This window comes from Carcharhinus amblyrhynchos, chromosome 15 (assembly GCF_965287045.1).
Source record: "Carcharhinus amblyrhynchos chromosome 15, sCarAmb.v2.hapA, whole genome shotgun sequence".
Taxonomy (NCBI): Eukaryota; Metazoa; Chordata; class Chondrichthyes; order Carcharhiniformes; family Carcharhinidae; genus Carcharhinus; species Carcharhinus amblyrhynchos.
The window spans coordinates 37,171,276-37,194,567 of record NC_137338.1 but is presented as its reverse complement, the minus strand read 5'-3'; the positions used below and the strand labels follow the sequence as shown (position 1 = coordinate 37,194,567).

Genomic DNA, 23,292 nt, shown 5'->3' with positions numbered 1-23,292 from the left:
GGAAGAGAGGGCTGTTGAGGGGGGCTCAGAAAGGAGTGGAGGGAAAGAGGCTTCACTGAGTGACCCTGGAAAATAAAGAACTTGGTTGAAACCTACATCAATTTTAAAGCATTTTGACAAGCACTTTAAAAACGTTTCCCATTTATATAATGTATTATATGTGGATCTATAAAACTCACCTTAATCGTATTCTGAATGTTATGCTGGTTCATTGTTGTTTGCTTTCTCTCAGGTCATGTTAATTTGAGTTTTATATATAATACACACATGAATGTGGACGTTGCCGGTAAAACCGGCATTTGTTGGCAATCCCTATTTGCTCTTGAGAAGATAGGGTCACATTGGAAAATAGTTTGCCAAACACTGACGTAGTTCTTGCTTTGCGTGTACAATCTAACAAAATCCAGCGGGAGGGGCGTTTCCACACATTGGAAGGCCTCCTTATACTGGCTGCATTAGTGAAAAGTTGATTTAATACAAGTGCATTGGTTCACAGTTTTGACGGTAGTAGCAGGTAAATAATGGGGAACTAATGTTTCTACCCACTTGAAGTCTGGTGGTCTCTAAGTATTTGCATTCAATACAACTCAAGTGCTATAATCATGTGATTCCTTGTCACAAAATGATCAGCTCTTTTTTTTGTCTTCGGCCATTAATTTTCAAACCCTTTTACCCTTCGCCACTCTCACCCATGCTCTGCTATAAATGTCTGTAATGGAAAACGATAACGTAGCAGCTGGTTGCAATTAAATAACTATCGTTTTCACCAGTTGCTTTCTAAAAATTGTGCTACAAAACATGCCAGTCTAACGTTTGTACTTCCATCTTCTGCTAGAACTCAATTACAGATAACGCCTGTCGAGGTGCACTCTCAGGAAATGGAACACGTTTAATTCAAAACTTCGCAAAATGCTACCAAAAATCTATAAATGACGAGGTCCTTTTTTTTCCAAATATGATCAGTTGCATTACATTTTTTAAACTATCTCCAAATAAGTACCCTGGTCATAACTTCTGGTGGTTGAGTGTAGTTGGTTTGTGTTGGTGTGTTATTTATAGTTCCCCCAATTCAATCATAGTAAAACCAGGTTGTATTCTCGGCTGCACGTGTCCAGTTTCCTGCAAGGGCACCCTATATTATCGTTGAAATCAGGTAATTGCGCAGACAGGATCCAATACCGCCTTTCTGATCCGTGGACCAATTATTAAAAAGGAAGGCGTTGATGGACTTATGGAGCGGTGGGCTTAGAAATGAACGCCAGCCATTGAGGCAATGGTGTGACCACTAGAGGATTATAGCCATCGCATGCCGAAGAGTGACAAGGTCACTGTGTCCAAAAATATGATGTGTTTGCTCTCTTAAGTTCATTATGCACAATTTCAAATAAGGAAAAGACAATCACACAGCGGTAGCAAAGGGAGAGAAAAAAATGGCCAGCAATTACATGTGGTACTGCAGAAAATGATGCAATTGGCTTTCCCTTGCACCACCTATTGGAGCAGTAGAATAACCGCAGATCATGCGTATTGCTTAAAATAGAAAACCTGCAGCGGTTATGTAAAAGCCGTTTTTTTGATAAAACAGCTCGCACTAAATGTTTAAACGGGGATAACTAAAACTCGCTCAGTGATTAAACTTTGGGGAAGAAAGCGATAAGTTCGCGTGTCGGCACACTTTATTTTGTAAGCCGGAAAGATTTAGAACAAAATAATTTTGTTCTTATTCCTTTTGAATCCGTCTTTGTTTGCAATTTCTTTGCACGGCTCATTTCTATTTGACAAAAATGACCCGAAAACTATTTGTTCAAAATGAGGAGTTTGGGTATGGCCATTCCCGTTCTTAGTAGCACACCAAGTGATGAATCTGCTGTAGTTACATAATATCACGGCTATATAAATATATTTCTGAACAGATAAGTATCTGTTTTATCTTTGCTAGCAATCTTTCGATTTTACCTCGGAAAGCGTTTAATGTTTTTCTTGCTTTTCATGCCTCTTGCAACAAAAAAAACCACTCAGTTTCTGTTTGAAAAAAATTGCGCCAGGAATATTTTCCTGTCAAAATTTGCCCTTTAAAGACTGGAGAGTTACTGCCAAATTTGTTTTCGGGTTTGCAGAAAAGCAAACGATTATTGTTGCTGTGCTTTATGAATTGAGTAAGAGCACATTATCTTGCAGGCAATTAGAGTGGTAGAAGCTGCGAATTGTAGGCGTGAGAACCGGCTTAGCAAATTGTTTCTACTCGAGAAAAGTCGTTTGCTTAATACATCTGTGCCATTAGTGTTTGCCCTGTGCTACAGGTATCCCAATGGCAGCCTGAAATGACTTGTAATGTAGAGGTGGTGGCCTTAATGGCTCTGGTTTTGGTGGTGAGTTATAAATTTGCTGTTAGAATATGGTATTTTTTGAAGTAAATACATAAGAACTAGGAGCAGGAATCAGCAACTCAGCCCCTCCTGTCAGCTCTGCCATTCAGTCTGATCGTGGCTAATCTTGGCCTCATCACTACCTTCATTCTCACTCCTAATTAAAAACCTGTCTCTTTCCTCAAATTTGTTTAGTGTTCTGGTGTCCACTGAACTTTGGGGTAGAGAATTCAACAGAATCATGACCCCTTGAAGTAATTCCTTCTCATTCCTGTTTTAAGTCTGTCACCCTTTAGCCTAAAACTGTGGCCTCTCATTCTAGAATGTTCAACAAGGGATAATTCTACTCTATCAAACCCTTTTAGCATCTTCTATACTTAAATTAGATCTCCTCTCTTTCGTAACTCCAACGGGTTAGCAAATTGTTTCTACTCGACCAAAGAGGTTTGCTTAATACATCTGTGCCATCTGTGCTTAATCACTCTCCATAAGACAAGTCCTTCATCCCTGGAATTAATCCAGCGAACATTTTCTTTAACACATTTTAGATCCTCCCTGAAATAAGAGGACCAAAATGGTGTGCAGTATTCTAGATGCGGTCTCACCAATAATGTCCTATAATAGCACTTCCCTACTTTTAAACTCTACTCCATCAGCAGTAAATGCCAAAATTCCATTTGTTGTCTTTATTACCTGCTGCACCTGTATACTAACTTTCTGCGATCAATGCACAACAATACTCAAATCCCTCTGCACCAAAGCTTTTTATTTCTCCCCATTTAGATAATAAGTTGCCTTTTTATTCCTGCAGCCAAAATGGATAACCTCAGTGTTACATTCCATCATTCAGATTTCAGGTGCATTAGCCTAACCTATCCATGTACAATTGTAAATTTCATATTTCCTCATTGCAACTTACTTTCCCACTCATTTTGTAAAGTTGTACGAGTGAAGTAGTGGCATGATGGGAAAATTGGTCAAGTATTTGGTTAAAAAAATAAGGAACACTGACTCCGCATAACCTAAGACATGAATAAGACTGAAGAAGGTCAAGACCTGATAAGGCTGACTCCACATAACTTAGGGCTGGAGGAGTGTGGCGAGATAAGGTCAGAGTCACAGAACCTTCTATTACATCAGAAAACAAGATATGGTCAGAGATCACAGAACCTTTCTGTTCCTTCAAAGGACAAGATAATGTTATTGATGAGACAGAGGGGTCTCGGAGGTGACCAGACCATAACACAATTAATGATGTACTACTGCTTGTATTACTAATTGAATTCCTGAAGTCATGTAAGCTGATTAGAAAAAAGGTATAACTATTGAATTGATTCTTGTAGTTGGCGAGGTCTTGGGATAGAATCAGCAGTTTGAGCGAGAGCTCTCTGTTTCCAAGATTTTGCCATATACTGCATGCAGTCTTTCGGAAATAAAGATAAGTTGTTTTGTTAGAATGAACTTTGTTGAGTCTCTCTATCACAGTCAAGAAGCAGGAAAAATTTCCACTTCAACAATTTTAGTGTCATCTGAGGACCGAACCTTGTGGCATCCCACTAGTTACAGCTTGCCAATCAGAAAAAGACTAATTTATCCCCACTCTGCTTTGCGCTGGTTCACCACTCCTCTGTCCAAACTAACACATAACCCCCAACCCTGTGGAATTTTACTTATGTGCAGCACCTTATCAAATGACTTTTGGAAGTCTAGATATGCTACATCTATAGGATCTTCATTATCCACTTTGATTGTTACATCTTTGAAGAAGTTGAGCAAATTAGTCAAATGTGATTTACCTTTCATAAAACCATGCTGTCTCTGATGGATTGCGTTTTGACTTTCCAAATGTCCCATTACTACTTTCTTAATAATGGATTCCAATAATTTCCCAATCGTGGATATTAAACTAACTGGTTTATAGTTTCCTAATTTGTCTTTTCCCTTTTTGAACAGGGGCATTACATTATTTTTTTCCCAATCCACTGGACCCTTTTTGGAATATTATAACCAATGCCTCCACAGTCTCTGCTGCCACTTCCTTTTAAGACACTAGGATGTGGGCCATCAGTCATGGGACTTGTCTACCTTTAATCCCAAAAGTCTGCTCAGTACCTTTTCCCTTGTGATGGTGATTGTTTGAAGTTTGTCCTTTTCAACAACCTTTGCATTATTTGTTACTATTGGGCTGGTTTTAGTGTCATCTACCATGAAAATCAAGGCAAAATATTGCTTTAGAGTCCCTTCCATCTAAGTTCCCCATTATTAACTCAGTTTTGTCCTCTAAGGGACCAGTATCGACTTTAGCTACTCTCTTCCTTTTTACATACTTCTAGAACCTTTTGCTATTTTTTTTATGTTTTGTGCTAGATTTATTTAATAATTTAACTTCCTTTTTTTTAAATAATCTTTTGGTCTTTTAAAAGTTTCCCATTCCTCAAGCCTGCCACTGACCTTTGCAATGTTATAAGAAGCTCTGAAAATGCAGATGGAACTTATATGCTTTCTCTCGGAGTATTGGCAGATCAATGCATGTGTCGGTGATGCAATCTCATTACTCCCGTGTCCTTCCATTGTCATCTCTCCTGCTTAATAAGAATATAAGCATCTTTGAAATGGAAAATCCTGATTCACCATCTGAAAAAAGATTGGGAAGAGGGGTGGGGGGAGGGAAATGGAGGTGTAAATGGCAGCCTGTCAGTAAATGTTAAGACAAGTAGCAACAAGAAAAACAATCAGACGTCAACAATAACTAAATCATTATTTCTGTCTTTAGGAGGTTCCTAGCAACCTGACTGCAGCTTTATACTCGGGTGACTGGGGTTCAATGCTCCAAGGTGCAAATAATAGGAAATGAGACCTCTGTCGACATCACATCTTACTACTTCGAGTTAATGAACTTGACTTGGGGACAAACAGGCAGGTGTGGAAATCATTAACAGTTTTATTATTATCTAAATGAGAAGAAGTTTCCATAATGTAACCCCAAGGCTTATAAAGCACAAATAAGGTAAGTGCCACATAAAATTAGCCCAGCAAGGAACCAAAAATATACTTTATTCATAAAATTGATAATCGTACATTAAATGGCAAGTTAGTACTAATAATGTATGAAACTAATCAGTTCATTTCAACACTGTATGTAGCACCTTGTTGTGCTTCACTCTATTTACAACCATGTATAAAAGTTACAATATTCCTTTCCTGTCAACATAAAGTTCTGAGAGAGTTTTATACAGTTGCCACCCCCTTTGTGCATTAAGACAGGAGGTGCCTTCGACTATGTCCTTTACCCATCATGCCTTTGTGGCAACTACACCAAGCTTTAGGATAATATTCACTGGAGTTCAGTGAGAGGGAATCTCATAGAAACTTTTAAAACTCTAATTGGGTTAGACAGGATAGATCCAGAAAGAATGGGGCTGATTCTCCCAAAAGTGCTGAATTGGTGGGGAAACTGTAAAATTGTTCTAAATCCCGACTGTATTGTCAGTTCAGCTTTTCACCTGAATCTCTGCACTGCAGATGTCCCATCATGAATCTCATTAAAAATGGAGGGGGGGTTGGTTTTACAATTCTGGATCTCTGCACATGCCCAGTGGCCCCGATCTGTCAGATTCCTTGTTTTGCTGGCCAGCCCAGGACTCCTGCAGTGCTGCCGCCACCTCCCCGCCCCCCGCCCCAACCATCATTCTGGTGGTGGTGTCTGAACCCCACCGGAATGATCTACTGCTGGTGGGGTGGGTAAATCAATCAGGACCTGAAAGTTCCTGATAATTAACTAATAAACATATTTAAAACATTTTTAAAAAGGATTTAAATTACTTGGCTGTCTTCCCTCTGGTTCCCAGTGTGGTCTGACTGGCGACTGTTCGCTGGCTCTGGGAGATGTGCATGTGTTCCCGGCGCATGCGTAAATCCCTGTTCAAGGTCGGAGATGCACGTCTCCCACTGCTACCGGACAGAAAAATTGGAGGTCGCAATGGGAGAATCGCGGCCAATGTTTCCTGTGGTGGGGAAGTCCAGAACTAGGGTCATAGTTTGAGGATTAGGGGTTATCCTTTTAGAATCGAGGTGAGGAAAACCTTCTTCACCCAAAGGGTGGTGAATGTGTGGAATTCACTACCACAGAAAGTAGTTGAGACCAAAACATTGTCTGATTTCAAGAAGAAATTAAATATGGCTCTAAGGGCTAAACGGACCAAAGGATATAAGGGGAAAGGGGATTAGGATATTGAATTCGATGATCAGCTATGATCAAAACAAATGGAGGAGCAGGCTTGAAGGGCCGAATGGCTTTCTCCTGCTTCTAGTTTCGCTGTTTCTATCTCAGTATGTATAGCTTGGAATGTGCTAGGCTGCAACACTTGGCTATTGACACTTCTTTCCACTGGGAGACCAATAAGTTGTAAGCACACCAAGGAACACTTTTCACCAATATTATGGTACTTCAGCAGCAATTGAAGTTTATCTCTGTGTGTTTCCCTGGAAACAGCCGTAGAGCAGAGACCTACCCGGTATGAACATTGACAAAATCACTGCATCTTTTTCCATATTTCCTTCACAAAGATGCGTTCCACACAGGTGAATGATAATTGTTTGTCCACTGCAGCCAGCTCCAGGCTAGATTGTGGAAAAGGTGAGACTGCATGCAAGGATCTGACAGGGAGAGGCCTTTCTCATTTGATAGTTCTGGTGATGAGACATTCAGCCAGATGATTCTGATAATGTGCTCAAGGTCCACCATCTTTTCTCTCCAACTTGAGAATGTTTTGTCTGGACCAATGCCCGATGAACTTGTTTTTGATTTGATCTTTTCCAAGAAGGATAGGTAGTACTGCACAGTCCAATTGAAGAAAGCGTTCCATGACAATGTGATCAGACCCATCCTCCTTAACACTGGGGACAGTGATATTTGGTTTCTAAGTACTGAGGGTCTATCAGACAGCTTGGAGCTGCATGCCAAGGTAGCCATCAGGTTAAGGACAATGCTGGGTACATTTTCCCTCCCTCTAGGGGATTGTACTTTGTGGGCATGGTCTAATTTTAACCTTGGAGTTTTGCTTCCTTCGATTGAGTGCTTGTTCAAGTCACACTTGTTTTTTGTTTTACCTTCCAGCACCTCACTTCTCTGTATCATTGGACAAAGAAACTCAGGGGAACTTGTTGCAGCTTTTCTGACACCCTGTTAAGAAGTGAACCATTCGGAACTGGCGATTGCAGTTGCTGCAGGAAGGAGTTTCTTGTTACGAATGCAGAAGTCGTTTAACATATTTAAGACATTTGAAAAGGTTAGTTGTCTTCTAAATGTAGCTGTTTCTGGAGCCTTGGCATCACCTTGCTGCAGCATTAACCATGCTGATGTGTACCTGTGATTTTGAAGGTAGCTGACCCTAAAGGGTTAAGCTTCAAGACTATAGCAGGTGAGATGGGAACATTGGCCAATCTGCTGTACGTGTGAATAGTGCATCTGTCACCTGCCTGATGACCTGAACTATCCCTTTTCTTTGCCAGTAGATAACAGCAGTGTGATAAACATGCTGTTTGTGCGGGTTAGGGTTGTGGTGGGGAGAAACTGGGCTGGTACTTGGTGTGGGCTTTCCCATCCGGAAACTACTGGAAGAATGATCCACACCTTTGGAGATGACCCACCTTTTTGACTTCCATGATTCTTACACTAGAAGAGCCTCCTTCACTACACCGCACCACCACCCCCCCTCCCCCTCCCACCCTTGCTGTTTTTTTCATATTTTCCTCTCCCCATTAGGTTTCTCACACTGGGGACAATTTTAATCTAACGCACCAATTGGGAAACTGTTGGGATTGGGTTACATTCAAGTTTTACATGACTAATTTTACTCTTCACTGAATGTTTTTTTCTTGTGTCTCCTTTAGTCCTGTGCCAATATCAATTTTATCACGTTTAACCATCTCCTATTCTCCACCTAAATGCCTTATAGTATCAAAGGGAGATAGTGGCATAGTGGTAATATCGCTGGACTAGTGATCTAGGGAGCCACGGTAATGTTCTGGAGAGCTGGGACCAAATCCCACCATTATAGTGAAATTTGAAATTAATAATCTAACCTTCACGAAACCACTGTCAACTGTCATATAAACAAAAGCCCGTCAGGTTTGCGAGTGTTCTTTAGGGAAGGAAATCAGCCATCCTGACCTTGCATGGCCTATGGGTGACTCCAGATCCACAGCAATATGGTGACTCAATGCCCTTGGGGTTGGGTAATATGCTGACCTAGCCAATGACACCCACCTCCCATGAACGAATAAAAGAAGTAATTGGGTGCAATCTTATCAGTCATTTCCATCATGTTCCCACTGCAACAAGGTTGGAGAATTTGGCGATCAGCCAAATCTCTGTTCACTGCAGCTGGATGGGAAAATCTTGCCAGCGTGAATGGTGATAAGATTCCAGCCATTGTATTTTGCTTTTGGAAAACAAACTTGGGGAAGGAGCCCCATCTACTGTCCTATGCTTGCAATTACATCACTACAGATAAACTAAAGAATTCTAAGAGAACAAATTTAACAGTTCTGCTCTATCTTTGATGAGCTGCAGAAGTACTGAAAAACAATGCAAACAGCATATATGCTGCCTCAATGCGCAAACACAGGTGATTTCAGTAACAAATATTGCTTGACACTGAACTCCTGGACCCACAAAGTAATTGAGGTGATAAAACCTTCCTCCTTGGCCATCTTCTGGCCCAACTCCTCTTGCTCCTTGTATTAGAATGTAACCCAATTTATCACCACTTCAACTAACAGGAAAGCAACAAATGATTCCTCATCCAGACTGCTAGTTAAAATAGCATTTAGTTCCCAAGAACACGATTGAAGGTTGATCTGCGTATTTGAAGAAGGATTTTGTTTTAGACAGAGTGTTATCTGCATTGAAAGATATATCTCATGGCCAATTTTAACTGTCAGCCTGTCTCATTTCTGCTGAATGAGAAGGGTTAAAATTGCCCTGATTCATCAGAGGCAAGGGGGACAACAAAATAAAAACAATGTGCTTGAAAAATTCAGGGTTGACAACATCTGTGGTGAGAGAAACAATTAATGTTCCAAGTCCAACATGTCCCTTCTTCAGAATAGAGAAGGAAAAGAAATGTGATGGGTTTTATGCCGTGTGTGTGTGTCTTGGGGAGGGGAGGTGTTCAGGTGGAATAAAAGGGAAGGTTGTGGATAAATTAGAGAGGGGGAAAGATTAGATACCAAAGGTGCCAGGGAACAAAGGGCAAAGAGAGTGATGAAGCTGATGGGAAAGAAGCAAAGCATTGGTCTGGGTGGTGGGTGCGGGGTGGTGAGGGCAGAGGTGCGGGAGATGGGTTGGACAAGGTTGACAACCCTTTCAATCACAGTAGGGGAGGATTCCTCTGTCAAGGTAAAAAGAAGACATGTCAAAAGCACCATTGTGGAAGGTAACATCAGAACAGATTGTGACAGTTGGAGAAACTGGGAGCATGGAATAGAGTCCACAAGTGGTAGGGTGTGAGAAAATGTTTTTGAGGTCGAGGGGACAATGAACTTGATCCATGATGCTGCATTTATACTTCTAAATTTCAGTCAGTTAAATATGTTTATAACTGTTTATAACAAACTACTGGGCAATGTGTGTTAAACAAAACAAAATTGAGGCAGATGCATCATTGAACTTCTTTAATCTCTTGTAATGGACATTAACAATGAATTGAATGTCAATAAATTCTGATCTTACACATTAGTGCTGTAAGAATGGGAATGAAAATAAATGCAATATAAATTGTGATTATAAAGTTTATTTATGACAGACAAGATATTGTTTCACAATGAGGTGACTTCAAGGCTTTGTTCCACAAACACTTACAAAGATAGTCAGTGAAATAGATAATGAGCATAGATAATGGAGATCTTTGTGAAATATAGGGGTGTGTTTTGCAAGATAATGTTCCTAATGTAGATCAGAGAATCTGATTTACAGGGCAGTGCAGATTTGAGGCATGCCAGATTCTCTCCCACTCAGTACTCTCACTGAACTCCACACTGAGATTTCTGCAGGTGCTTAAAAAGCATCACTGAAGGAAGATATCTGTACTGAGAGTTGACTCAAGTCCAGCAGCTACTTAGCTGCACTGTGGGTAACAATAAAATCCACATTATTTGTCCCTTGAAGTATGTAGAGAGTGCAATAACTTACTAGAAAATCTTGTGACCATGTCACAATTTCTTGCATGTCTTTTATGTTCCAAACACAGGTCATAGTAAGATTAGAATAGGGAATATTGAAAGATCCTCTAGATCACTCTACTGTATTCAATATGGTATACAAGTTTCATGTTTTATTCTCATCCTGGCTTCAGTGTAAGATAGAAAGAGTCTTTCTTGACCATCATACATCGTAATGCACTTTTTTAAATTCAATTTATTGCCCATCCCTAATTGCCCTTGAGAAAGTGGTAATGAGCTGCTTTCATGAAATGCTGCAGTACATGCGCTGTAGGTTTTACAGCTAATTAAGTGTGGTCATTGTTATAATGTGGGAGATCTGGCAGCCAACGCCAGCATCTCCACATCATAACCAGTTTATGTGCAGCCAACTCCCACAAACAGCAGTGTTTAAAAAAAAAAGACCAGATAATCTGTTTTGGTGATGTTGATTGAGGGATAAATGTTGGTCAGGACAGCAGGGATAACTCTCCTATTTGTATTCAGAAAAGCATTGTGGAATCTTTTACATCCACCTGATAGGGCCCTCAGTTTAATGTCCTGTTCATAAGACAATACCTCCAACAGTCCCTCAGTATTCTCTCAGTGCTGCACTGGAGTGTTGGCTTTGTTTTATTTTGTGCTCAAGCTCTGAAGTGGAATTTACCTTGAGTCACATGATTCTAGTTAAGCATGCTACCGGCTGAGCCACAGCTATAATCTTAATATTGGCTATAAGACATACTGTGATAGGAGTTTTCAGTATTAAAATTGTCAGACACTGATTCACCCACACCTAATGCCACATTTTTAATTTTACAGGTTTCAAGGGCACAAGGCAGCAGGTTCTAGACATGAGGATTTGGGAGGGAGGCCCCAGTGAGACCTCAGCTTATACCTAGCAAATATGGATTAAGGTCATTGGATATATATATTTCAAATGTCTTTGACCTGATCCTCTCTTATCATGAATTGTAAATTCAGCTTGAGAATGGACGTTGTTTCCTTGTCTACGTGGATTTGGGAATAAATTTTCACCCTGCTCTGGTGCTAAATACTGGAGCTGGATGATGCTGGTTTTCAGTATGATGGGGAGCCTCTCTGATTCTGCCTTTGCCATTCCTGTAGGCCAGACCAGGTAAGGACATTGGGTCATTTTCCCACAGTGCGAGCACATATTTCCATGTATCAGTTCATAATTGGAGCAAATTGAAGAGTGCAAGTCACTGAGGGGCAATGAATGACATCATAACAAAATAAATTCATATTAACGTTTGCAAAATTTACCCCTGCAGTCCTAGCAGGTGAAGCCTCCAATAAGCATAATCTGCTTGCGCCTAATTTGAAAGATTAAATCCTGCGTTGTTTCATTCCATTGTCAATCAGGAATCAGCTTGACTTTGGAGAACGCTGAAATATTTGATGACTATTCAGCCTGGAGCAGCGATTGTTTAGTTTGTCTAACTAAACATTTCCAAATGAAGATTAGTCAGCGGGTTAAAAAGATGTTGGTTGGGGAGGCGATGGCCTAGTGGTATTATTGCCAGACTGTTAATCCTGAAACTCAGATCATGTTCAGGGGATTCAGGTTCGAATCCCACAATGGCAATCATGGCATTTGAATTCAATAAAAAAAATCTGGAATTAAAAATCTACTGATGAGCATTGTTGATTGTCAGAAAAACCCATCTGGTTCACAGAAGTTTTTTAGGGAAGGAAATTTGCTATCCTTACCTGGTCTGGCCTACAGGAATGTGGTTGACTCTCGGGGATGGGCAATAAATGCTGGCCTGTCAGTGACGCCCAGGTCCTACAAATGATAGAAAAAAGATCCGTTGTGCTGGAATTGACTCCTAGCCTCTCCCAGCCAGGATTGTTTCTACATTCCGGTCACTCCAGTTACTCTCTCGTAACACATTGTGAGCATTGCTTTGAAGGGGGGGGGGGGGGTTATTAATATTTTATTTATCACATTGTTGTTTCCAAATATTTCATGCTTTTCAGAGCATGAATTACTCTTTGGGTGCGGTAATTGTTTCTTGTATTGGAGCAAGATCTCAGCTACATCCCCATAAAGGTGTTTTTCTATCAATCAGTGGTACTGAGGAAAGGGAAATGCTGACCAGGTCTCCTTGCTCTTTTTATAAAGCAATAGTTACTACAGCATGTCTTGAGTAAGCAGCTAGTACCTTTTATTTAAGCTCTTGTCTTGCATCTGCAATAATGCAGCATTCCCACCTTACAGTATGCACTCACATTCCGGCTTGGGCCGAATGCACATATTCTGATTTGGAGGGAACAATATTTCTAACTGAACTAAGTTGACATAGCTTCAATTCATTCTCAGGATGTGTGTGTTGCTGGTAAGGTTGGCAGCAAATGCCTTGGATACAGCCAATACATTTGGTTGCAGATAAGAATCAGACATGTTGGGAATGGGACTGGAGTGGCTTTCGGGCCAAATCAGGTAAAATGGCAGGTCTTGGCACCCTCCCAGGGAACATTACTGAATCAGCTGAGTTTTCCTGACAGTTGAACAGACTCAAGATGATTTTGATTGACATCAGCTTTTTATTTTCAGATTTTTTGTTTGAAAACTGAATTCAAATTCCCAAATTGCCATGATGGAACTTGAACTCGGGGTCTCTGGATTATTGGATTAACAGTTAAATAACGTAACTGCAGTAGTAATGTACAGCCCAGGTGGCATCAATGTGCAATGTAATTATTATCAAGACCAATCTTTCAAGTCAGTTTCACCAAACTCATAAATCTCTAGTTTTTCTCTTGCCTTTTAAAAAAAACCAAAACACGTAACAGTAAATTGGATATCAATAACCTTTAATGTATTTACATTCTGGATATCTGTATTCAAAACGAGGATCACAAGAGCGCTGGGATTTTAACAGTTCCATAAGCCAGCCAGCTGCCTCAAGGATAACCTTGGTTGCGAGTGTCTCATCACTGCAGAGCTTCAGAAATCTGTCTGTTTTCTTCTGGAGCGATGGCGATGTACTGAATTTGCCTGCTAGTAAGTGAGACAGAATGTCCTTGCAAATCTTTATAAAGTTCTGTGCCTCGTTGATCTCCCCACAAGGGGAAAGGTCTGTTTTACAGTCTGAAGCTAAACAAGAGAAGACATCTTTTTTCCCAGCCGTTTCTTGGACAAATTCCTTATCTGCAGAGATATAGCACATGGAATCATGCAATATATGTGATTAAATGTGCACAGACATAAAATTAGCTTGGCGCTGAAAGAACACTCAATTTGGTTCAAATCGGTAACTCAAGTTCTCACTGTAGCAGATGGCATAAATGAGAGACTGGCACGGAGCAAAGTCAGAACCAACTCATTCAAGAATCCAGATTATTTTGTCTGAGAAACACTAAACCAGTATTTCTATGACCACAGATGACACAAATTAAAAATGAGTTGGAATGTTTGCACTGTGGCCAGGATTTGGTCAAAGCAGTGCAGGTTTAATAATAAGCTTGCACTAGCAAGATCAGAATTTTAAAACAATGTTCTTTGTACTATTTCTACAGTAGTCTGTATCTGAAGCAGGGATTGCTGTGTTAGAACCGACAGCTGTGTGAGGGGCATGTGTTACTCCAGAGGTTTCATCAGGATAGTTCCCTTCATGCTTGAATCATGAATAAACTATAATAACCTGTCGCTGGCTTTCCTGTGGTTAGTTGAAAGAAGTACAACGATAGCCAATAGGGAATTGAGACTAAATGCAGGCTGGGGACTGCTTTGCGGAATACCTTTGCTTGGGCTACAAGCATGATCCCAAACTTCTAATGACTTGCCATTTCAATTCACCAACTCGCTCTCATGCTTATATTTTTGACGTTGGCCTGTCACAATGTTCCAATGAGGTCCAATGCAAGCTGGTGGAACAGTACCTTATCTTCCGATTAATTATTTTACAGCCTTCTGAACTCTATAGTGTTCAACAACTTCAGCCCATGAACTCTGTCTCTAACTTTGAAACTTTTTTCCTCAAATGCCCAACTATGTAAAATTCTCACGTTTTTATTTTCATTCAGTGTTGATCTTTATTCTGCTATTAACACCACCTCGGGATCAATGCTTTGTTTCTTTAACACTATACTTATCACTCCCTTTGATATCATTGTCATTTAATCTCCCCTGACCTCAAACCTATACCTGATCTTTTTTGATCCACTGTGACTCTCACCCACATTTTCAACAGCATAAAATCCACAACATTTCTACCTCCTGAGTTCTGAAGGAGTCATAAAAGCCAATTACTGTGAATGCTGGAATCTGAAACCAAAAGAGAAAATGCTGGAAAATCTCAGCAGGTCTGGCAGCATCTGTAGGGAGCAAAAAAATTTGACACTTCAAGTTCAGATGACCCTTTGCCAAAGCAAGGACATCCTGCTTTGACAAAGGATCAGCTGGATTCAAAACGTCACCTTTTTTCTCTCCCTATAGATGCTGCTAGACCTGCTGAGATTTTCCAGCATTTTCTCCTTTGGCTGAACAGGTCATATTTGACTCAAAGCATTAACTGTGTTTCTCTCTCCACAGATGCCAAACCTGAGAAGTTGTTCCAGCACTTTCCATTTTCATTTCAGATCTTCAGCATCTGCAATATTTTATCATCACATGAAATGAGGCTGCTGCATGTATCACTTTTTTAGATGTTACAGCTTTTAATTTGAAACTATACTTGTCTTGAGATGTATTTAAAACTTATTTGAATTGATGATTAGGTCAGAAGACATGGACAATAAAAGGATTAAATATGTTTTGACAGAGCAGAAGTTGAACATAGTCTCACTCTAACTATTATGATTGAAATACAAAACTCAGGCTTAAAGAGAAGATCGTGACTTGTGTGCTTATCTTGCCCAATAAGAATGAACCCATGGGGGTGATTTTCCAATCTTGCTGTGCCTGGCACAGATCACACTGATCCCAGAAAATAGCGTGTGAGCCTAAAAACTGATTTTGAACCAAATGGTTTGCAATTACCCAGGTCCCTTCCTACTGGTGCAAACCAGATCTTACCTAGAGAGCACAATGCCATTTACCATATTTAAAGTAGCATTTAATTAAATTTAGCCTGTTCAATGCCAGATTCTCCCAACTCCTGGAATCTTCTGGCCCTTAAGTGCAACGCAAGCCCGGTGAGAATCACTTCTGATTTTCAGTAGTAGAGACCAGGCATGATAGCCACGCTGAGGGGCTAGGAAGCCATCGGAGACCTGGTTGGTCAGGGACATGACTGGGCAGTGCCTGTCTGGCAATGCCTACATGATACCACGGAAGTGCCACGTTGGCAGTTTCAGTTGGGCACTGCCCATTTTCCAAGGGTGGGCCCTGGGAGAGGCTTGAGATCAGGCTGTGATGGGAGGTCTACGACAGGGGCTATGACGGGCGACGGGCAATTCATGAAGCTGGGGCATGTTGGGGTCATAAGGGGGACCCATTTGGTCCATGTTAGGAGGGGGGATGGGGAAACATGCTGTCAATGGTGGGAAGTGTCCCAATGTCCATGGGGGAGGGTCTCCCAGTGCACTGAGAGATTGTGGTGCCATTATAAAATGGTGCTTGAGTGCTTTCTAGTTGGGCTCACTGGTGAGTTTGGGCCCTGCTCCTCCCCCTCCCCCAGTACCAGTGTGCAACTAGCTGCTCTCCCAAAAAGTGACTCGAGTGCAGGACGGTCGTGGTCCAGACTGCGCCAGACAGACTGGTGCAGATCACTCCGGGTTGCTTACCATTATGACACCTAGTCATTTGTTTGAAAAATCACAGCCCATGTATCTTACAGTGTGAGATATAATGCAGAGATCTTAAGTGAGGAAGATAAAATGTATGGGTAAATGAAGGGAAATAGTAGTCTGAGATGAGCTTCACTCACCCATGTCAATCAATTAGTATGACTTTGCTCACATTCCTTTATGAGGGCCTTGATTTGTAGTCCCAGATATATGAAAAGTCAATGAATTATAACAGAACTCATTTGAGCTCGAGAGCTATACACTGTTTCCCCATCTAGGCTTATGATTTTGGAGTGAAAAGTTACTTACCTGCATATTGTTTAACCCACCCAAGGCTAGCCAGCTAATTTGCTTAACTATTGTGCTAAATTTGGATTATCATATTAGATAGTATTTTTGCTAATATTATTCATGCTACATTATGTTCTTATAAAGGAAATGCCTTCTTTAAGACGTATTAACGTAGAAGTGAGAACAATTAAAGAGTAGACTGACTCAGTTGAGCAAGCATAGGTGGAATCATATTTGACTCCGAGATGAGTTTCCAATCATATATTCGCACCACGACCACCTACCTCCCATTGCCTGATTCCACCCCTGCTTCAGCTCATCTGCTGCTAAAACCATCATCCCTGCCTTTGTTACCTCCCAACTCTACTCTTAGTCAGACTCCTAATAGCCATGATTGAATGGTGGAGCAGACTCAATGGGCCGAGCGGCCTGTTTCTGCTCCTATGTCTTATGGTCTATCTTCTACCATCCAGAAACCCAAGTTAATCTAAAGCTCCACTGAGTCTATCCTAACACATAAAAGTCCTGTACATACCTCACTGAGCTACACGGACTCCCAGTTAAGCAATGTCTCAAATTTAAAATTTTCACTCTCATTCTCAAATCCCCACAGAGACTTTATTCTTCTGCAATCTCCTCCAGCTCCACAACATTCCAAGCAAGGACTCCAATTCTAGCCTCTTGCTCATCCCAGATTTTAATTGTCCCGCCACTGGATGGCCAAGCTTTCAGGAAATTCCCTCCCTGAATGCTACAAAATGGCTCATTAAAATACATCAGAACTTCAAAATATATATAAGTAATGTAAACTTTAAAAAACAATAGATATAACAAAACGTAATATTACACCTTCAACATCACAAAGCATCCCAAGGTGCTTCATAGGAGCATTTATCAAACAAAGTTTGACGCTGAGCCTCATAAAATGTTAAAGCAGATGACCAAAATGCTCGGTCAAAGGGTAACATTTTAAGGAGCGTCTTAAGGGAGGAAAAAGGTAGATATGTGGAGAGATTGAGGGAGGGAATTTCCTGAAAGCTTGGCCATCCAGTGGCCGGACAATTAAAATCTGGGATGAGCAAGAGGCCAGAATTGGAGTCCTTGCTTGGAATGTTGTGGAGCTGGAGGAGATTGCAGAAGAATAAAGTCTCTGTGGGGATTTGAGAATGAGAGTGAAAATTTTAAATTTGAGACATTGCTTAACTGGGAGTCCGTGTAGCTCAGTGAGGTATGTACAGGACTTTTATGTGTTAGGATAGACTCAGTGGAGCTTTAGATTAACTTGGGTTTCTGGATGGTAGAAGATAGACCATAAGACATAGGAGCAGAAACAGGCCACTTGGCCCATTGAGTCTGCTCCACCATTCAATCATGGCTATTAGGAGTCTGACTAAGAGTAGAGTTGGGAGGTAACAAAGGCAGGGATGATGGTTTTAGCAGCAGATGAGCTGAAGCAGGGGTGGAATCAGGCAATGGGAGGTAGGTGGTTGTGGTGTGAATATATGATTGGAAACTCATCTTGGAGTCAAATATAATTCCAAAATTGTGAATGGAACGGCTCACCCTCAGAAGTTGCCAGGCAGGAGGATGGAATAACGGTGAACTGTACAAAAACATTACACAATTTAGACAGTATTTAATAGTAATAGATGGTAACATAGCCTGTTAACTAAAAAAAGCAAGAATACCTACCTTCCTGTTTATCAATGATACCTAATGTGCTGGTATCTATGACGTAAAGACGTCCATCCTCAAAAGTGCCGAACATATTATCATGGATGCTGGTATAGTAGAAGAAATAATTCAAGTCATTGTTTCTGAGAGAGTGAGTGATTTGCAGGAGTTGGTAGGCCACGTCTGCAGTAACCTCCAGAGAGGCATTATAATATTCCCTGATCGGAATCGTCCACGGAGTCACAATTACTCGACCACAAGAGCCAAAGTATCGCACAAATGGCCATCCTTCTGCCCCTGGGAAAAGCTGAAAGAGTACCACTGTCAATTTTGCAGGACTATCGTGGGTTTTCTTTTGTAATTCTAATTAATTTAAAGAATTGTTAAGCAGTTCTGTCCCTTACAAACAAGATAGATAGAATAATAAAAGGAGGTTAATAATGTAGAGCTGATGCAGCCAGTGCTGCCATTTTGCCATCAAGAAGGAATTGGACTGGTTCTTGACTGGGCCAGAGATTGAATCATCTAAAAGGCTTTATAATCCATGTGATTTCCTAGACTGTTTTTGATCACTGGAGAGTAATTGTCCTTTATTGGCCTCAGGATTTTCTCTGCTTTTTGCTGTAACTGCACATTAACTGTCCATTATGTGTGCATAAGGACACAAATATTGGAATCATAGAATCGTGACAACAGGGAGAGATGCCATTGAGCCTGCTATGTTTGTGGCTCTCAGCAAGAATAACTCATTTTGTCCTACTACCCTGCCTTTTCCCTGAAGCATGTGGGCATTTATGGACAGCAACTGCAATCTCACACAACTACATCTACAGTAGATTGCAACTCAAGGAACTTCAGTTCACAGCTGTTGAGCTGAACTCTGAGATGTAGGCATTGTGGGGCATCAGGCAGTGCAAGGGTTACCTGAACACTTTGATCCAGAAGCAGTTCTGGGTGGGAACAAGAAGGTATGAATGCAAGACATGGTTACAGGATGGCAAAGACTGAGACTAAGAATGCATTACGTTTAGGAAGGACAGGAAGCTGGGAAAAGGTGGAAAGGCAGTTCTGTTAATTATAGGTGACATTCGTATAATAGAGAAAGAGATTACCTTAGTTCTGGAAATAAAGATATAGAATCGGTTTGGGTAGAGATGAGAAACAGTAACAGTAAGAAGTCATCTGTGTGAGTTGTTTAAAGGCACCCAAACAATAACCACATGAGATATAGGAAGAAATATTGGGGGGCTTGTGTGATTGGCATGATGATAACCATGGGCGACTTTAATCTACATATAGATTGGATGAACCAGATTGGCAAAGGTAGCCTGTTTGATTAAATCATCATGTTTTCAGAACAGTTTCTTAGAGTAACACTTCCTAGAATCAACCAGAGAACTGGCTGTACTAAATCTGAAAATGTGCACTGAGGCAGAATTAACTAGTGCCCTTTACAGCGAAAAGTGTTCCTCGGTGACAGTGATCATAATGATTGAATTTCACAAAGTCTGAAGGACAGGGGATCTAAGACTAGTGTTTTAAACTTAAATAAGGATGATTATGAAGATATGAAAATACAGCTGGCTGAAGTGAATTAGGAAATTAGGTTAAGGGATAGGTCAGTCAACGTGCAATATCTGACATTTAAGGAGATACTTCAGAATACTGAAAAAGATACATTTCATGTAGGGAAGCACCATTTGTAACTAACTAAGGAAGTCAAAGATAGTTTTAAATTGAAAGAAAAGGCACATAATTCCACAAAGTAACTGACAGGTCAGGAGACTGGATGGAATGTAAAGAACAACAAAGAATGACAATGATTAATAGGATGCTGAAAGTAGGAGGACGAGAGAATGCTAGCTAGAAACATAAGAATTTCTACAGGTATTTAAAAAGGAAAAGAGTAAGTAACATTGGTTCTCTAGTGAGTGAGTGTAGGGAATTAATAATGGATACTAAGGAAATGGTGGATTAATTGAACAGATACTTTGTATCTGTCTTCACTGTAGAAGATACAAGTAACATCTGAGAAATTATTGAATCAGGAGTGACAGGGTGGGAGTAACTTTAAACAGTTACAATCACCAGGGAAAGGATACTGAGAAAATTATTAAAAATAAAGGTTGGCAGGTCCCTCAGACCTGATGGCATGCATTCTGGGATCTTGAAATAAGTGGTTACTGGGATGTTAGATACATTAGTTTCAATTTCCAAAATTTTGGAAAAGTCCCATCGGATTGGAAAATAGTGAACATGACTCCTCTAAGAAAGAAGAGAGACCGAAAGAGGGAAAATACAGGACATACAGCATAACATCTGTCATAATTGCTGGAATCTATTATTAAGGAGGTTAATCTCAGAAAATCTCAGTGCAATCAGGCAAAGTCAACATGGTTTTGCAAAAGGAAAATCATGTTTGACTATTTTATTGGAGTTCTTTGAGGAAGTAACAAACAACATGGATAAAGGAGATCCTGTGGACATGCCATACATCAATTTGACAAAGTGCTACAACATTTGATTCTCACATTGTTTTGTGTCTTCATTATGTCAGTAAAGAGGTCAAGGGATAATAGAATTTGAACACTGAAAGCACTTTTATGTAACCATGTGAATAAGCAGATACCAATTTATAAATCCTTGGAAGCCCATTTCATATCTGAACTCTTGTTTAACTTATTTCTATTTTATCTTGAAGACAAAACAGATTATAGTCAAATATGTTAAATTCTTTATGATAAAAGTTTGATTCCTGAGTAAAATTTATACCTCACTCAGGATGAGAGCAGTGACATTAAAAATGTAAGGAGTTGTACCTGCAGGACAATGGGGTGGGTGTTGACAGACAGGGTATAGAGCAGGCGTAATTTGTCCCGATCAGAGAAATGTCGCATCAGGACACTGCCTGAATCCCTCACTTCAGCGTAACGCCGAACAATCCGGTCCAGCAGGCGTTGGGATGGACATCTCAGTAAAGGGCTAGGGAGACTCTGTGATTTAAAAAACAATGGCAACATAGAAGAAGCTCCATGAGTTGCACACAGCAGTGCAGCAATATTCAGTAAAACTAAAATCACTCAGCCATTTTGCAGGACCAGCTTCAATTTTAATACATTATATTGCTCAATTAATAGGTGGTAAAATCATAGAAACTAGAAGCAGGATTTGGCCATTTGGTCCTTCAAGCCTGCTCCACCATTCATTATGATCATGGCTGATCATATTTAATATCCTTATCCACCTTTCCCTCCATACCCCCAGCCTCTAGAGCAAAATCTAATTTCTTCTTGAAATCAAACATCTACTTTCTGTGGTAGTGAATTCTTGACATGCACCACTCTGGGTAGTGATATTTCTTCTAACCTTAGTTCTAAAATGTTTACCCATTATCCTCAAACTATGACCCCTAGTTCTGGACTCCTCCACCATCAGGAACATTCTGAATGTACCCTGTTAGAATTTTAGAAGTTTTTATGAGATCCCCTCTCACTCTTCTAAATTCTAATAATTACAATCTAACCAACTTAGTCTCTCTTCATATGACAGATCTGCCATCCCAGGAATCAGCCTGGTAAACCTTCACTGTACTCCCTCTATAGCAAGGAGATCCTTCCTCAGATAAAGACACCAAAACTGTACACAATACTCCAGGTGTGGCCGCATCAACACAAAGAACGAACAAAGAACAAAGAACAGCCCTTCGGCCCTACAAGCCCACGCCGCCCATTTTAACACTCAGTGAGTGCCTTTTTCAAATCTTTCATCGCTCGTTGACGTTTTTGTCTACCTGCAGGGGACTCCACAATAAAGGGATGCAAATTTAGGTAATTATATGTATGTCAGATTAAGGGAGATCCAATTCAGGGACAAGTTATTGACACCAATCAGCCTAAAAAGCATGTTTTTGGGATGTGGGAGGAAACCGGAGAACCCGGAGAAAACCCACGCAAGCACGGGGAGAATGTGCAAACTCCCACAGATATTGATCCAAGCCAGAGATCCGACCCTGTAACTGTTCAGCAGACAGTGATAATCACTGAGCTGACGTGTTGCCCGTCAATTGGTCCAGATTAAGCGTACACTAACAGACGTGAAGCACTAGGCAACTCTCGAAGCAACATCCAAGAGCAACCGTTGCGCGACCCACTGCGTGTATGCACTTTATTGGCCAACAAGGTGGACCGAATTGCCTGTGGATGTAAAAGGAGACATCAATAAACATAAATAGACATACAACAGACTATACAGACAGTAATGGAAGATTCCCAATAACTCCAACATATGTGACAAGGCGAGCCTTAAAATTTGTTGGACGACTGATAGGAATCTATTAATTCCCAGGAACGACCTGAGGCTCTTGATCTTCAACTAGAACATTCTTTTGTATCCCTCCATCTCCAGTCTGCTCATGCGACCATCCAAGTAAGTCTTAAACAACCCTAGCGTGTCTGCCTCCACCACCCTACTTGGCAGTGCATTCCAGGCCCCCATAATCCTCTGCGTAAAACACATCCCTCTAACATCTGAATTATACCTCGCCCCTCTCACCTTGAGCCCGTGACCCCTCGTGATTTTCGCATCCGGCCTGAGAAAAAGCTTCCTACTGTTCACCCTATCTATACCCTTCATAATCTTATACACCTCTATTAGGTCTCCCCTCATTCTCCGTCTTTCCAGGGAGAAGAACCCCAGTTTACCCAATCTCTCCTCATAGCTAAGACCCTCTATACCAGGCAACATCCTGGTAAACCTCCTCTGCACTCCTCCAAAGCCTCCATGTCCCTCTGGTAGTGCGGCAACCAGAACTGGACGCAGTACTCCAAATGTGGCCTAACCAACATTCTATACAGCTGCAACATCAGACTCCAGTTTTTATACTCTATACCCTGTCCTATAAAGGCAAGCATACCGTATGCCTTCTTCACCACCTTCTCCACCTGTGCTGCCACCTTCAAGGATTTGTGAACTTGCACACCTAGGACCCTCTGTGTTTCTAAAC

General features: G+C 40.9%; 1 protein-coding gene across 3 annotated transcripts in view; it reads right to left on the bottom strand.

Moving 5' to 3' along the window:
• Positions 1-13,392: 13,392 nt before the first annotated feature.
• Positions 13,393-23,292, bottom strand: part of dipk2b (divergent protein kinase domain 2B) — a 107,200-nt gene continuing 97,300 nt past the window's right edge. For all 3 annotated transcript variants that reach the window (XM_080203268.1, XM_080203270.1, XM_080203267.1), the window contains 3 exons: positions 21,110-21,283; positions 18,309-18,597; positions 13,393-13,746 (listed from right to left, as the gene is read on the bottom strand). In XM_080203268.1, coding sequence (XP_080059394.1) covers positions 13,400-13,746; positions 18,309-18,597; positions 21,110-21,283 — 810 coding nt within the window. In that variant the 3' untranslated portion in view covers positions 13,393-13,399. The remainder of the gene's footprint in view (positions 13,747-18,308; positions 18,598-21,109; positions 21,284-23,292) is intronic.